Genomic DNA, 17,688 nt, shown 5'->3' with positions numbered 1-17,688 from the left:
CCTTTTTTATTCTTCTAGGCAGGCAATAATACTGAAAACAACCATGTAGCATGAGAAATCTGAAACAGGTTCTGCTCAAAGAAAAATCTCAGAGCAAACGCTCTTACAAATTCCAGCTCTGAGTAAGATCGTAGAAATTGATCAAGACACAACTAATCTGAATACTGAGGTATGAGCTAGCAAAGTCAAGTGGTGGCTCACTTCCAACAACACTGGGAGCAACTTCTCCATTCTGCAAGCCTTTCCTTTTACCTCCACTGTAACTCCCTAGGAGAGAAAAGTAAACGTATGCAAGTCTACACTTTTTATTTTTTTATCATCAATCATTCTGGACAAATACTTAAAATAAACTGAGCAAATTGCTTAAATTAGTACATTAAACAACTTAGACAAAATTTAGTATCATAGTAAAGTTAGAGATATTTAAGTGATGGTTTTGCTCTTAAGAGGAGCACAATGGAGCACCGCAGAGCTTGCAATTTAAAAAGCAGGCAGGGACAAGATAAGTGAGCTCTGAAATCAGTCTAAGTAAAAGTGTAAGTCCATTTTGCCATCTGACTTATCTTAATAAACAATACACCTTAGTACTGTCTACAGAATTAACTTCAAGTCATACAAATTCAAGTCTTAGAATAAATTTTATTTTAACAAAATTACCTTGAGAAACAACACAACACGTCTTGATCTTACCTTTTACAAGCTGTGGCCATTCGGTGACATCAGGGTGATCACAATTTTGAGTCACTGATTAAAAACAGTTGTCACACCAGTCCTGTGTCACGTTGGGCTAAGCATGAGCTTAACAACTCTAAATAAGTAAAAATAATTTAGTTAAAAGTCCTTACAAACTATTTTCAGCCAGCTCACTGAACAAAAACACAGATGCTAAGAATTACTGCAAAATAAAAACCTCATAAAGATCTTGTTCAAAGCATTATGTGACTGCCTGAATACTTCAGTACAGTGCTCACAACTGGCAAAATTGAAAATTCAACTTATTTTTAATCTCTCTAAAAAGAAAAAACAGCAAAAACACTCAACATCTCCTGAACCAGTGGAAAGCACCTGATGTCAAGACAAAAAGCATTTAAAGATTTGGATGTATATAAATGTGAATCATAGGTTCTAACTACAATAACATTTGATAAATTGTTTCCCTTCTACAACTGAATTAGTAGTAGCTCATTACAGAGGTTCTGTGTTTGAAAGGGAAGAAAAAGTAACTTACTCTCTGTTGTACGCCTTTCCCTCAAATGAAGCTGTTTTAAAGAAACAAGTTTTGCCACTGGTGGCCCATCTTTTATGTTATTTGCTCCATTTACATTGCATGGACTCTCCTCTCTCCTCTATGTTTTTTAGAAGTGTATTTTACCTGTCAATTCTTTCCTGTGATCTGGCTCCACTGGTTTAAATTGAAGACTTGGTCCTTTACTTTGTCACTCAGGTGGCAGCCAATGATCACCCAGCAATACTCGGGCTCAGAGCGCTATGGGACCACCCCAGCTGATTACTTCCACGGCTGAAAAGGAACCAATTAGTCTCTTACCTATTACTATTATCTACTCTATAATAAACTGATAAAATATTTCCAAACATAAGCCTCAACACTCAGTATCACCCCATTCTCTCTCCCATCCAAGCTCTATCACTCAACAGACTGCAAAGAGGCCTCTGATGGAGTCAGATCAAGCAGCACAAGTTACTTTCTGTTGATATGAAGTTTTTAATTAAATTGAAACATCGTTACTGTGTTTAGTAAACAAAGGCATTAGTCTCTAAACAGCCTATAGCAATACAGATCTCTGTCCAGTATCTGAAAAAAAGTTTTATTTCTGTGGCTTTAACAGGTGAATATCCACATTTTTAGGTTTTTTATGCAGCAAGGTGCACAAAGGCTAAGGAGGCACTCAGACCAGCTCTCTACAACATCTGTAGTCATCGTGATCCCATGCAAATACTAACAGCACATCCTATAGCATGTTTCAGCAAACATGTTTCATCCTATAGTGTGCTTCAGTCCAACATATCACAAGTCTTTCAGTAAGGTCTTCAGTCTGACAGAGCAACCAAGAACTCTCACTGCTAATTTGCATCTAATGACACATCTAAGATGAAATGGCTGAACAGGTCCTACAGTTTTCTAAAGTTTGTCTGAAAAGCTGCTGACTTTTGCTGTTCTACTACAACTTGCAACTCTGCTACAGGCTGCATCACTAAAATGAAGTGAAATTTACATTATTTTTGAAATAATGCTTTTTGATCCAGTGCACTTAGGGTGTTTTGTGTCCATGACCTCTCCCATGTGACTGTGAAGAAATGCATGAAGCGCTGATGCTGGATTCAAAACGATGAGATTTTGGACTGTTAAAGAATATACTCTGAAGAGATAGCTCCACAGCCATGGGCAAGTCTGTGACCAGGCCTGATAGAGACCCAGCTGTTAGACACCAAAGCACCAAATACAGAATTTACAGCCCCCATATTAAGCGAAACAGTGTCCAAACCAGCAGGAACCTCACTAAGTTGCTGTTAACCCATCTAAGTTTTGTAATGAAATCTAGATCTACAAAGTAAACTTATTATAGATCAAAACACTGAATCTTGGAGCTGCAGCCCTTTTTAATCTGTTAAATGATACCTTAAGACTGAATTTAATGTACTGAAATCTAAAAATCTCATGCTACATTTCAACAGTATGGATACCAGCAGCAAGAACCCTCAACTGATCACTTCTTGCCAGCAGGGAGAGGGACATGATTGTCCCCCTCTGCTCAGCTCTTGTGAGGCCCCATCAGGAGTACTGCATCCAGGCCTGGGGCCCCCAGCAAAAGAAGGGCGTGGAGCTCTTAGAATGGGTCCAGAGGAGGGTCACTAAGATGATCAGAGGGCTGGAGCACCTCTCCTGTGAGGAAAGGTTGAGGGAACCGGGCTTGTATATCTTGGAGAAGAGAAGGCTCCAGGGTGACCTCACTGCAACCTTCCAGCACTTGAAGCATATGAACAGGAGGGGAATGGCTGTTTATGAGGGTGGAGAGTGACAGGACAAGGGGGAATGGTTTTAAACTGAGACAGGGGAGGTTTAGGTTAGATATTAGGAGGAAGTTTTTCACACAGAGGGTAGTGATGCACTGAACAGGTTGCCCAAGGAGGCTGTGGATGCCCCATCCCTGGAGGCATTCAAGGCCAGGCTGGATGTGGCTCTGGGCAGCCTGGTCTGGTGGTTGGTGACCCTGCACATAGCAGGGGGGTTGAAACCAGATGATCACTGTGGTCCTTTTCAACCCAGGCCATTCTGTGATTCTATCTCCTTTCTCACCCCAGCTTCCCCAGGTACAGTTGCTGCCAGTCCTGTGGGACTGGATATGACTAGCCAGAAGTCTCTAGGCACAGATGAAATTCATCTTTATAAAACCTTACTTGCTTATCCATCTGCAGAGCGCTGTCTGTGGCAGCAAGAGATCAGAACATTGAAACGTGGGATGGGTGTGAAGGAGACCACCAAAGATGCCTAGCACAGAATAGAGTGTTTGAACACAGGACATTTTGACTGCTGGATCCAGATAAAAATTGGTAAAAGAGTCAAAGGGCTCAACTTGATTAGGAAAGGGGAGCCTAATACAATGGAAAAAATGCACTGTGAAAAAGGAAACTGAGGTAAAGCAGATATTCATCTGTCAGAGGTATTCCTTTACAAAAATTTCTGGATGTAACTTATCTTTCAGAAGGTAACATTCTAAAAGCTCCACAGCAAATATTTATTCTTAAAGCTGAATGACTCAGAAAAATGATCTCTCCAGACATTACTGTCATGTTTAACACTGCTTACACGTTAGTCTTTCACAAATATATAGGGCAGCTGAAGGTAACAAGCAGAGTTTATGTCTGTGCAGGACACCCCAGAAACTTGAGATGGCTGCTGGAGGCTCTTGGGACTGGGCATGCTCCGATACAGGTGCATCCATATCTGTCTAGCAACTATTTACAAGAGGTGGACTGAACCAGGACTGCAACAACCCATATTATAATTACCAATATAATGGACAAGAACCATACCCTTAAACCATGTATATGGCATAGAGTAGCCATCATCGAGAGAAAGTAGGATAAATAATGTTTGCACAGTACTTGGAGACAACATCCATGTTTAACATGTAGAAAAGATACAGCTCCTCTGAAAGGAACACCATCAAATGAAAGGGAGGGAGGAAGAAAATAAATAATAAGCCAGTGAAAGCAAGCAGTCAGAAACCATGTTCAGATGCTTCAGAAGTGGCTAAGTAGCAACCTGGCTGTACAGCCTGATGAGATCTTCTCATCAAGTATTTCCTTGAACCTTTAATTCTGGAATCACAAACATTACAGTTGGACTAGATGATCTTGTAGATCCTTTTCAACCTTGTAATTCTATGAGTCTATGAGCCAAGGTGAGGCTCCCAGCTTCAACAAACAGAATCCAAAGCTACACCATGGAGAACACAAGTACATATTCATCAGCAACTAAGTCCAAAATAATTTCCAGCTACCAATCAGTGTAAATTAAAAGTTCCGCCTGTACAGATTTTCTAAATCTACTATTTTTCTTATTTATCCTATAGGTGTCCATCTGCACATCTGGTGGCTGACACTCAGTATCTGAAGTCTAGGAATGCCTTTGAACTGAGGAACACCTGTGACTGACAGCTAAAAGGACCAATGAGCTCAGAAGTGGCATTTTTCAGAATTTGTTTTCTTTAGAAAACAGTTTCAGTTTCCCCCTGAGTAAGCTTAAAATTCAACCTTTAAGACCATCTTTTTAAAAGATATTAATGAAAAAGAAGGTGATTTATCAGTGCAAAAAAGTGCCAAGTTCCTTAACTTCCAGTGCAGGAATTTTACTTGCTCTAATTTAAAATGATCATCTCACTCAGGAAACTTCCTCTCAAGATCACTTTTACATGTTTACTGAAGAATCCCTCTGAATCCTCCAAGAACAAATGCCCTTCTCCAAACTGATACATTTCCAGAATGACTTTGAGTAGCATGATGAAGTGGACAGTCATCATCCACACAGTGAAAGGTGCCCTTGTACTACCATAGCTAGCTTAACACTGCCAAAAAAGAAACTGCAATAGGAAAGCTGGCCATTTATCATGATCCCCAGAGGTTCCTTCCAACCCCTACAATTCTGTGATTCTGTCTTAAGACTGATTCATCAAGTGTCCTGAAAGAAACTGCAGAATATCCTCCATATTTCTAAGTTCAGTCTTCACTGTAACTTGCAGAAAAATAACAGTAAGGTTCCTTTTGTTGCTTGCTTGTTTTTACCAACACAGAAAGCATGGAAAGATGCAAGATTCCAGAACTTCTATTTACAAAACTATCTGTAGGTCAAATCATCAACTACCTTAAAGAAAAATCAAATATATGAATAAAATCTAATTACATAAAATCTAGTGGAGCAACCAAAAAGAAACAAAAAACAGCAGTAAGGCATGATTTTATTATTATTATTATCATTTTTTACTACTTCACAAGCCAAACTCATTCAACTACAACAAAAGCAGATAAATACAAACCAACATGGCTGCTAGAAGACAAAAACAATGGGGTTCTATCCTGGAAAACATCAATCAAAGCGACTACAACAGTCAACAACTGATCAGTAAATACACATACGCTCTCTGTATTACAGACACCATTCACAAACAGTTCCTGGAAAGGTACACAAAGTACTTCAGACACATTCAAGACTTGAGTCTAATTCTCCAATTACTCAATATTCTTCCACACCATTCCAGAGGCAGCAGAAAAGAGCCATGAAGTAAGCATGAAAACAGGAGAAAGTGCCTTGTGATGAGGTAATGAAAAGAGTTAAAAGTTGATTAAGATAACTGATGAGAATACTGGAAAAAACTAAGTCTTTTCACAACAGAGAATGAACACACACAAAAAAGATACTCCAACTAAAAGAAAACACACATATAAAAAAAAATATGACTAGAAACTAAAGGTTGAAAAACTCAGTACGAACACAAGCATGCAGGATAGCAACTAATAAACTATTTGCAGAGAGGATCTGAATTTGCTATTATCTTCAAATTAAGGCCAATTACTATTCAGGAATCAACAGTTTAATGTAAACATAAATTACTGGGTTTAATAAAGGTAGAATTTGGTGCAGCTGGTAAACCTCCAAATGCAGAAATCAGATACAGACTTATATAAAAGCTTCATTTTATGGTATCTGCATACCTGCTATGCCTTGGCTATGATACCCACAGATAACACAGTAATTGAAAGTGGCCTAGTGTTTGCTACCATTTTTCTTTCTAAAGCTAAAGGCTTCTCATTTTCTTTATTTGTTTCTCCTGTTTTCTACAACTGTCTCGACAACTCTGGACAGTAGATTTCCACCCCTGGCATCCCCCAACATTTCTCTTTTTTGTCTGAGGTTTTTAAGATCATAGATACATTTTATTTATCTCTGCAAAAGAGGAAAGATCTGCAATTACCTTTAGCTACTGAATTTATCATTTGGACTATAGCTAATTTCTCCTCTACTCCCAGCCTCGCTCCATCTCTGAAAAACCATTTGTTTCTATCTCAGCTATGTCTGCTACTTCAGGCTTCCTCCAAAATTACACACTTTTGAATGGAAAGGTTCTCCTACATCAGAAAGTGAAATACAATCACCTATTTAAATTTGTTTTGGTAGCTCTCCATTTACTGGGTAGGTATCAAGTTATCTTCCAAACAGCTAAGTTTTACAGCTTCACTTCAGCTTAAATATTTAAACTTTTATTCCACCTATCCTTTTTGCTTATGCCTGGTTATTTTGCTTTCTTTTTTCCACCCATTCATCACATGGAGCCTCTCATGTAAAGCACCTTTCTGTTCACCAGATTCTTCAGTGACACCAGCATGTTTGTTTATACATAGGTTGTGTTAAACCCCAACAATCATGCAGTTCTGTTTTTCTGATGTTCTGCTGTTCTGATGTTCATTAATTGCACACTGTGGTGGATTAGAGGGGGACTCTTGCTCATCAGCTTACAAAGTGTGTATCATTACAAAGACTACATGAACACATACAGTAGCAAACAGTCACACGTTCAGAAGAAAGCAGCCAGCAGAGATAACTGCAAAGAAGAAATAATGGTTTAGGTCTGAAAGAGGGCTGTCATACACACAACTGGTATTGAAACTGGAGAGTGAGAAGCAGGTGGGTGGGTGACCCCGCTGGTGCTGTGGGTGCAAAGAGAATGCATGCTACCTGCCCAATGCCTGCTGGAGTACAGGACCAATCCACAGAATTATCATAGCCCAGATGTTCCTGAGAGAACGCTACTACTTACATCTTTTTATTTATTTTTTTTATTTAAGAACTACAGTTTTTTAATTAGCACACAGCACAGTTAAAGTTTCAGTTTAGAATTAATCATTTTTAACTCCCACGAAACAGAACTTTACAGAAAGAAGAGACAGCCAACAGTCCTTCCACAAGGACAGGACTTTAGAACTTTTATTTATTTATTTATTTATTACTATTTTTTCCATGTTTGATATCTTCAAAAGAAGAATCTAGACACAAATATACAGGTATAAAACTTGTATAAGGAGTTAAATTCTTCCAAGTATTTCAAGTGCTTTTTTAAAAAAAAGTATATTCATAGCTTAGATGTAATTGCTGAAGTAACTCCATATGATTTTTATTAACACATATTTGATAATCTAGAAAAATCTGAACTCTAATATTATTTTTTTCTGAATGCAGCAATTCAGAAAGATAAAAGGATGTATCAAGAACATTATAGAACTTGAGCCACTATCGAGTGGTGCAGACTCTCTCTAATGCTGGACGACTGCAGCATAACGTTAAAAAATGGGAACAAGAGTAACTACAAGGTAAAGTTTGATTTTGTTATAATGCATGCAGAGTGTTTTAAGCTTGCTGGACACTTAACAGCCCAGACAAAGAGAGACACCATGTGGCACAGGCTGATGTTAGAGAAAGTTACTTTTCTGAGTTTCCAAACATCCTGATTTGTAAATTTTGCTTACAGTGATGTTTGATCAACTTTCCTAGGAGTTCTGAGTCTATTTTGCAAGTTATATTTTAAAAATGTAGAAGTCTGACTATGAACTTGTACAGCAGCATGGAAAAAGCAGCATGGAATACCTTCAGCAACAGCACCAGGTCTTATCCAACCAATGGAGAAATAGATGAATCATAGTAGCATAACGCTGAGCTTGTATAACAAATTAAAAGGGAATTCATCAATGTTGCATCTTCATTTTCTCCAAGAATATCAAGTAACACAGCTATGCAAAGAAACTAAGCCTAAAAGTAATAGACATTAAAGTTGAAAAAATACGGGAAAAATGAATGTTTGTGCTTTCCTGAATTTATTTCCAACTTGTTTAAATCAGTGAAGTGTAATTATTATTACTAGTCATAATATATATATACACAATAGAAGTGAAAACATAGACGTACCATATCTTTCCAGAGCTGCAGAAACTTCTACTTCCCAATTCTAAAATGGACTTCTACAGTTCCTGTACCTATAATGCAAAACACCGTATGTCAGTTTTTGCACCATGCACAACTCACTGTTGCTTCAAAGTGATATAAATGAGAACAGCCGTTCGATTCGTCACAAGTTTACATTGAAATGAAACACAGGACTTTCAATACCAGCCAGAGCAGAAAATGCTTAGTTATGTCTGGGAAACTGCAAAAGCTGAACATCCACACACACTGTTCCCTATTCTTTCCTCTCTAGTGATGCAATACAGTTTTATAATTCCGTTCATCCATTTTATTATAAATATCCATTTCCTTCTAGAAGATTCTGGCAAGGTTTCTCTCCTGCTCCACCCTACCCCACCCCCACCCATTTTTGTCCTCTTTAAAAAAATAGTATTTTCTAAATTAAAGACATCAGTATTTATAATAATAATAAAATGCTTTCAAAAGTCACAAACAGAACCACACCTTGGTCCTGGCTGCATAGAACTGCTGAAGTTTGGTAAGAATTCCTATAAAAAGTTCATTTTTAGAAAAGCCATAATAAATAAGGAACTCAGGCCTAAACATACCCTGAATATTGTTAACAAGCAACTAATAAGCACAGTACAACCAAAGTGAGGGGTGTGAGTTACATCAAAATAGCCATATATCTAAAGAAAACTAATATTTACTTTTTGAAAACTTACTTATTTGGTTCACAGTATGCTGTCACCGTCACAAAGATTAATACTTAATTTGTTGGTTCTAAAGCTCTACTAAGAGCAAATAAATCCAGTGTAGCTCATTCAGTCTGATTTCCAACTTAGATCAGTGTTCCTACAAAAGAAGCCTTGATCCGGTTACCTTAAAGAGTACACATTCAATTTTGTCTTAATGATGTAAAATGACAGAGCACCCCATCCAGTACCCAAGGCCCAGTTCTGCTCTGGGGATACAAAAAGAATGAATAGGAACATCTGTGCCAGTTCAGCTCCACAGCACTGCCAGGCTGTGCATAACTTCCTATATTTCCAGAAGAAAAAAAACCTACATGGAGCAGCCGACCTGTTCAATGCAGCAAAATTCCTACCTCAACGCAAAGATACGGCAATTACGTGGATTTACATATAGTCAGGGTGAACAACAAACCCATAGAATTGCGTCAATAAAACTTTACTACCACTCATAAGAATAAATTTATCCAAAGAGTGAGAGAAAGCAACATGACTTTCCTGATGGGAGGAGGTACTACCAACGGCAGACGTGACAAAGAATAATTACTCCTTCATAGGGAAGCCACCAAGCAAACTCTGCTACAAACACAAACAATGTTTTCACATCTCACACCACGGGACTTCCAGCTTGTATCGTAATGTATGCAAATTCTGTCATGTACACACACTCGTACATGCAGAGTAATGCTATCTATACGTAATTAACTAATCATCCTCTAAGCCACAAAGCATCAGCTTGTGGAGCGCATGGAGTACAAGCAAAGTATAAGAGTGAAAAAGTATCACAAATACATTCAGCAGAGATCTAACAATTGCTGCCTAGCAAGAGGTGACTAGAAAACAAAGGGTCACAACAGAACCAAATCCACGAAGTTGAGGACATTACAAATTAAAGAAGCATAACAGAGTAGAGGAGACGGAGGCAGCGGAATTGCTAAAGATAAAACACTTGCAACAGAAGAGAATCATAGAATGGCCTGGGTTGAAAAGAACCACAATGATCATCTGGTTTCAACCCCCCTGCTATGTGCAGGGTTGCCAACCACCAGACCAGGCTGCCAGAGCCACATCCAACCTGGCCTTGAATGCCTCCAGGGATGGGGCATCCACAGCCTCCGTGGGCAGGTAGCAGTAGTCTCAACACAAAACTGGAGCACACGGACCTCCAACTCTCTCTGCTCAGCCACTCACCAGCAGCTACCACAGAGGCAAGCAGAAGCCTCCTAGGAATTCAGCAGCCTGCTGAAAAACATCCACTCATGAGCAGCTACGTGAACAACAAAATGGAACGCAGGACCTGCAATGCTCGCCTAACAGGAATGGATGCAGTTGTACAGAATCAGACGTACTTTAACATTTACCACCAGTATAATTACTACTTAGCATTAAGCCACATCTGCTTCAAAAAAAAAGATGCAAGTGGACAAAAGTGTGACTAAAAGCACAGCTACTGCTATTACTTCTATTCCATGTAAAGAATTCTCAATCTGTCACATGACTACAGCCAAGACTGCTGCTTTTCGATGCCCCTGATCCATACGTTTTCCAACTTCAAGTTGCCCTGCATATCAACAGACAGTAAGCTACTGAGTTAACTAAACAACTGTGGTGTAAAGAACTGCAAAAATAGTTAGGAAGTTATGAAAAACACTTCACAACTCTTGTGCCTTGCCTGATGATAGGTACAATGAAGTCACACCAATTAGAAGCTTGACAGCACTTTTCTAACTTTTAAGAAAACCACAAAGACCCCACAGTACACAAGCTAGCTGTCACAAGACTGGAGGTATTTTGCCCAGTATAATAGATTTTCTCACACAACATTAAATATGTAAGTTGAAGAAGACTCATTTTCTTCCATAAGAGATATTCTTAACGTGTTATTCAAACAAAACAAGTATTCACTAACAGTCTATTTTCAGTAAGATATCCAGGTCAAAAGAACCATGCAAACGGACTATATTTAATCCCTCTCTTACAAAAGAAAGGGCTCAACCTTTGCAACCCAGAAACACCAGTACCTCAGTAAAGTGATACACTCCCCGAAGAACACTCGTGTTCTCAGAACTCAAAGGATTTACAGTTTGTGTGGATAGTTATGCATTTCCACCATCCAGCTTTTGCTACAGCAGTTGGAACAGGCACCTAAGTGCTGCTGTAGCTGCCAGTGTACACTGGTGTACCTTGGACTTTCTAAACATAGAATAGGGTACTAAACCCTAACACTGATCATCAAGACTTTGGACGTTAGATTTCACTATGAATCAGAAACTAAGTGTTATCTGAATATAGCTATGCAAATAAAGATGAAAGCATCCTACCAGAAATTCTGAAGTAGTGACAGGCAGCATTATTTAGCTTCGTAAAAGTTTTTTAATGCCTTTTAAGAAAATAAAAATAACATACAGCAAAAATCAGAATGTTGTTAATTACTGAAGTCATCAGCTCAAATGCATGACTATGCCTAAAGCAGAAAGAGAACAAAACGCAAAATCTTCACCCATGAGTATGGTAGCATTTCCCATTTGACCTGCAGACCGATTTGGAAGTTCAGCTCCTTTAAGAGCCAGTTCACCACGCTCCAACACCCCAAGTCTGCTGAGCTGCAGCTGCTCCAACCCGGGTCCCACAGAGCATACCAGAGCAGGAGAGCACAAGCATTGCCAGGGCCCGGCTGCCTGGACAAGCCTGGCATCTCTCAGCACCGCGCAGCTTGGCACTGTGTTACAGATCTCTGTGCCTTTCAGGGAGAGGGGGAGGTCTATTTTTCATTCCCACTGCTCACTTAACCAACTTACTTGGCATAATGATCATCAAGGACATGTCAAGGAGTCCCAGAAGGGAGTCCAAAGGGAGGAGAAGCAGAGTCATCTCAATGACAGAGGCACAAAGACCTAGCCTCGCCCTTACAACTCAAGCTGGGTTGAACAGCTGGAGTCTTGCCACATTGCTCCCAAAACATCAGAAGGAAGAGGAAACCAGGTGGATTCATTGTTGCCACACCAATACACAACAAGCCCCAGGCCTCAGTACTGGTGCCATAATTATGTGCCTGTGACCCCACTGGTTATTGCAAGGTCCACCAAGACCAAAACTTCCATCAATCTGAAACAGATTCTGGAACTTATGGTTGATGCACTTTTTTATTTAGTTACTTAGGCCACATCCTGTGAAATTAGGTCACACAAGTATATTAAGTATGACTTTTGATGTACTAATGAACAGAACACAAAAAAAACTAGTAATTGCCACACCAAGCAGTCAGCTGGTACATCAGCTCAAATGTGTACCAAAATGTCACAATTGGAATTTACCTCCGGTCCAGTCTCACTGTTGGCACAATACACAAGGTAAACATGACTCCAAAGTACTTGAATGCACAGCTGTTTGGATGGATGCGAGCAGTGACACTTTCTGATGAAGTCTTAGAAAGCCATAACATGAATATCCTTTTCAAACCACCACACTGCAAAAACGTTCAAGCCTCTGTGACACCTGCTCAAAGTTTCTCTCTGACACATACATACCTGTCCTAAGGAAATGTAAGTTGCTCCAAAAGAAGCAGGCCACCCCTCTTACTGAAGACAGGGGATTGGGGTTCCAAAGGGAAGCCACCCATTTAGATCCCTCAGCTGAACAATTGCAACTTCTGCTAATTCTTCACCACTCAGTAGAACACAGGTAACAACCACTATGTGAGGCGATTACAGAACGAGACCTGGTAAAGACTGATTTTCACCCCCTTCCTCCATTCAGCAGTTACTAATATAGAGAAGCAGGCTCAACCTATTAAAAGTGGAGTAGTTAACGCTTCCTTTAAGAGATTAATACATAACAAGTCTACGTAAGGTGATAATTCTTAATTTATAATGTAAATTAAAAATTTACAGCTTCCTCACATGTTAACACTGCCAAGCAGAAATCCTGGATCTAAATGTTTTTTTTAAGTAGCCTTTTTTTCTTTAGATACTTTTACTATGAGCCTACTTTCCTGAAGACTGTCTCACCAGCTCATATAGCTACATGTTGCTTCATTACAAAACACAGCCCTTTACACCCTATTTGCTGATTTTTGGCTAAGCAACTAAATAATCATGCACAGTACTATCCATATGAGCCAGCAGCCTCCAGACTTTAACTCACAGCCCATACGATGCTGTACGAGGCTGCCAGGTGTTGGCTGTATATACAGGAAGTCAGTGCAGTAAATGTTAGTTAAGGTCAAAGTATTTGAGATGACAAGAACAAAAGTCACTTCAAGCACGCAATTTGTTCATTGCTGTTGTCTCTGGGAAACAAATATTTAAGCAATAGTTACAGCGCTCTCTTGGGGGAGGGGGATTGGTCAGGCAAAGCGGGAGATTAATACAAGTAAACAATAAATGTTAAATTATTTCGTAAAGACCCTGACAGTGAATTTCTTGCCCTTCTCACGTGATGTGCAAATCAGAATTCAATTACTAACAGCCAGACCTTGAATCCCGGTTCTCTATGGAAATCATGGCTCAAATACATGGATACTAAAAAAACCAAACCATTTACCAAAATGCTAGAAACACAAAACGTACCTCTCTTTAAAAACCCATATTGATCCAGCAACTGAAGTTGAGTGAAGATCTGGCCTACCATGACCAGAAAAGAAATTCAGCACTTGCAATGAGCCTCTGCACTCCAGGAATTCTCTCCCTTTGTCTTTCAATTTCATTGTAAGAATTTATCTTCCATGTATGAATACACTGGTGGGAGGGGGAGAGGAAAAAACCATTTCCTGCTTTTAAAATATGAATACTCCTTGGACATTCCCTAAGTAAACTGAAACTGAAAGTAGTGAAGGGAAAAAAAAAAACAACAAAAAACCAACAACAAAACCCCAAAACTTTCCTGTATAGCAAAAACTATGATGAATATTTAGAAAAATATAAACACTTAATTTGTTCCATTAAGTGTCGTATCATGTATCACACTAATTACTGTTTATACAAGATGTTATATGCTTAAACATGTTCACACTTAAACGTGTTTATGTTTACCACTATTAAAACTTGACTCAAAGATTTATCCCTTCCCATCGCCCCCCATACGTATAGTTAAATAGAACCTATGAATTCATGTGAAAACTAATGAACACATTCACAAATCACACACTTATAGTGAAACACACATGATTTTAAACACTAGAGGTACATGTCACCTCATATTTCTGTATCAGGTTGTCTCTTACAAAAAAAATAATAATATAATCAATGAAAATGAAGCGAATCTGTTTTATTTTCCCACATTAGTTAGAACAGGGCAATCTGTAGGTGCTCCAACAGACTCCGATAGGCATTAAACATCCCTAGATATATTTAATGCATAGAGTTTTACCTTCCATCCTCAAATCATCACTCACATGCCTTTAAGCAGGAGCAGTAATTAAAAGATGACTAGAATTGTTTGTTACGTGAAAAACAATCAAAAAATCACACATCAGTTTTGAGGAGGATGTGGATTAAGATCTGGGATCTGAAACTTACTGCTTGAAAAAAATAAATAAATAAAAGACAGACACCTCTGACTGTTTGAGGTTTTACGCTTTTTTTTTTTTTTTTTTTTTTTTTTAAGTAGGTGGACACAATCATATCCCTAAAAACAAATAAAACGAAACAAGCAACAAATCAAATAATTTGTTTTGCCGTCTAGCTTGAAGTTTTTATTTCCAAACACTTGGGAGACACTGAATACTCCAGTGAGGAGAAATACCAAACAGCTCTGGTAAACAGAAAAAGAACTTGTTAGTTCCTGTAGGAAAGATACCACATTAAATAGGAAACGCAGAGTGGAATGAGACATTCACAAGAGACAAAAACATCTGTAAAACTGCACTACAATTATTTCAATTAAAGTTATTTTTCATCCTGTAAACCTAAATAGTTGTATGCCTTTTATTCCAGTGTTACATCTGAATTGACAACGGTGCTATTATGGAGACAGTCTAAGCACTGTAGACTGCATCTGTTTCAAAAGGCAAACGTAGGTGAGGAAAGTTACTGAAAGTTATTGGTAATGCACATTTCATATTTTCAATTCAGCCCAATCACTAAGCACCGAGTTTCACAGTACTCTCAGATAGAAAAAAAGTCCCTCTAACTGTTTCCAAGATCAAAGTACACAGAGTACTCAGAGACACAATATGCAAATAGCATAACACCACCCAAAGCAAGGAGTTTGTGAGCCCACTTTCCATGAGCTTTCTTTCTTACCATGAAGTACCTGTCACCACCCCAGCCCTCTCCCACCCGTGGGAGGTGCCTATCAGTACTGTCACATCACCCTGCAGCTTCACCCCCAGCAAGCAGTCTCCACGCAGATGCTACCTGTAGGAATTCTTTGAGAACTTTAACTTTTAGACCTCTGCCTTCCAAATCACGGAACCAAAGCTCTATTAGATATACTGACAATACAACCAGGCAGCTTATACTTCCTTGGGCAATCAGAGCTACACTCGGGTACAGTTTCACACTGGAGAACTCTGACAGACATGCAGTAGAGGCACAGTAAAACAAATCTGCCAAGCAGGCTCACACAGAACATCAGGTTAGTGCAGCATCCTGCTGAGATAGTGAAGTTTCCATACAGAGGGACCATCTCAGAAGTGATGTGTAAGACAAGCTTTGTCCCAAAAGCCCGATACCAACACAAAAATTATTTTCATTAATAGGAGAGTGGGGTAGGGGGAGTGGGGGTTAGCAGGAGTCTGTAGGTTCTCATCACTTAAGGGACACGGTCATTCACGAGTTACTGCTAGGGAACAAAGCATGGCCCGCATCACCTCGGACACCCGATCTACAAACCGACCGCCAAGCCCCGCGATCCCGCAGAGTCCCTTTAAAAAGAAGGCAGCGCAGACACTCAACACTTGAGAGCCACGTCCGGCAGCCAGCAGCGACAGCTCCCACTCGGCGGCAAGACCCGACACCCCAGCCCGGATCGGGGAAACACGAGAGAGAGGAACGCACCACGCAGGCCCCGCACTCGCTCCACGCCCGGACCGCCCCGGCTGCCCGCGCTGAGCGGGGGGAACCGAGACGGGGGAGGGCCGGGTTCACCCAAGGTCGCCCCGAGCCCCCCCTGCTCCCCGCAGGGCCGGGAGCCCCGAGGCCACGCACCCTCCCGCGGGGTTCTTCCCGACGGGGGAGCGGCCCGCGCCGCCTCCTGGCCACCACCCCCCTCCCGGCCCCCGCTCAGCGCGGCGCGGCGCAGCGCCTACCGACCTGCGCGCCGCGGCCTGCTGCTCCGCTCGCTGCCGCCGCCGCCCGGGCTCATGCGGGGGCCGCGCCGCGCTCGGGGCCGGGCCGCAGGCGAGAAGGAGGAGGTGCCGCCGCCGCTGCCGGAGGAGCCGTCGGGGCGGAGAAGAGGGGCCCGCGGCCTGGCGGGAGGGGAAGGGAGAGGCGAGCGGCCTGGCGGGGCGGCGCGCAGAGGCGGGGGGGCGGGCCGGGCCCGCGGGGCGCCTCCTCTCGCGGCCTTGCTCGCACTCAGCCCCGCGCCACCATCTTGGGAGAACGCGATGTCAGCGCGGCGCAAGCTCGGAGGACTGGCGGCGGGCTGGGGGAGGCGGGAAGGCGGACTCGCCGCGTCCCGGCGTGCAGCGCGGGCGGAAGGACGAGGCGGCCGCGCCACGCCACGCACCGTACTGCACCATAGAGTTCGCGGGCGGCTTCCCTTCTGACTCTTTCACTCGAGGCTCCCGGCGGAAGGGGGCCAGAGCGACGCTTGCGTGTGTGAGGCGGAGGCCGCCATGTTGGAAGAGGGCAAAACTTGAGAGGCGGGAGTGAGGCGGAGTTTCCCGTTTGACGAGGGCGCGGAACCGAATGTGCGCGTGCGCTGCTCGACGCGTGCTGCTTGTGGGGGAGGTGCGGGCGTGTGGGGTCAGTGCCTGCACGCGCCTGCATGTGCACGGGCGTGCGGGCACCTCTGACTGCGGCACGCATATAAGCAGCACGTGGGTATTCGGAGCCACGAGAACGGTTGTATGTATGTTACTAGGGTACATACATGCGAAAATAAAACTTTTAAGCCCACGTTGAATTCTTTGTATGCTTTCAAGGTCTTGAAGAGGACAGGTGAACACTATGGTGTGTGCACCAGCACCTCCAAGTCCACCGCAGGGCTGCTCTCAATGAGTTCTGTCTGGGATTACTCTCATCCTTTGCATCCTTCAGCAGTTTCAACGATCTCTTAGTGTAAAATCTGCGAGTTGGAGGCAGATGACAGTAGGTAGAGGAAACGTGCAGGATGGATTGTGGTCTGATAGCGATAGGACAGAGAGGGAATGGATTTATACTAAAAAGGGGAGAATTAGGTTAGATGTCAGAGGGAAATTTTTCACTCAGGACGGTGAGGCTCTGGCACAGCTGCCCAGAGAAGCTGTGGTGCCCCATCTCTGGAGTGACTAGAGTTGCTGTAGATTAACTATGACCATCA

At 41.6% G+C, this 17,688-nt stretch overlaps 1 protein-coding gene across 5 annotated transcripts in view; it reads right to left on the bottom strand.

Moving 5' to 3' along the window:
• UBE3A (ubiquitin protein ligase E3A) overlaps positions 1–16,914 on the bottom strand; it is a 49,098-nt gene extending 32,184 nt beyond the window's left edge. The window contains exons 1-4 of one of the 5 annotated variants that reach the window (XM_052705699.1): positions 16,894–16,912; positions 8,477–8,544; positions 1,373–1,519; positions 691–808 (exon numbers count right to left, since the gene is read on the bottom strand). In XM_052705699.1, the coding sequence (XP_052561659.1) occupies positions 691–710 (20 nt within the window). In that variant the 5' untranslated portion in view covers positions 711–808; positions 1,373–1,519; positions 8,477–8,544; positions 16,894–16,912. Of the gene's footprint in view, positions 1–690; positions 809–1,372; positions 1,520–8,476; positions 8,545–16,478; positions 16,632–16,893 lie in introns of those variants that run through there. The other 4 variants (XM_052705697.1, XM_052705700.1, XM_052705696.1 and 1 more) reach the window with 4 other exon arrangements.
• Between the last annotated feature and the right edge of the window lie 774 nt (positions 16,915–17,688).

This window comes from Tympanuchus pallidicinctus, unplaced genomic scaffold (assembly GCF_026119805.1).
Source record: "Tympanuchus pallidicinctus isolate F22 unplaced genomic scaffold, pur_lepc_1.0 scaffold6, whole genome shotgun sequence".
Lineage (NCBI taxonomy): Eukaryota > Metazoa > Chordata > Aves > Galliformes > Phasianidae > Tympanuchus > Tympanuchus pallidicinctus.
Note: the sequence above shows the minus strand (reverse complement) of the source record. Positions and strands in the feature narration are given on the sequence as shown.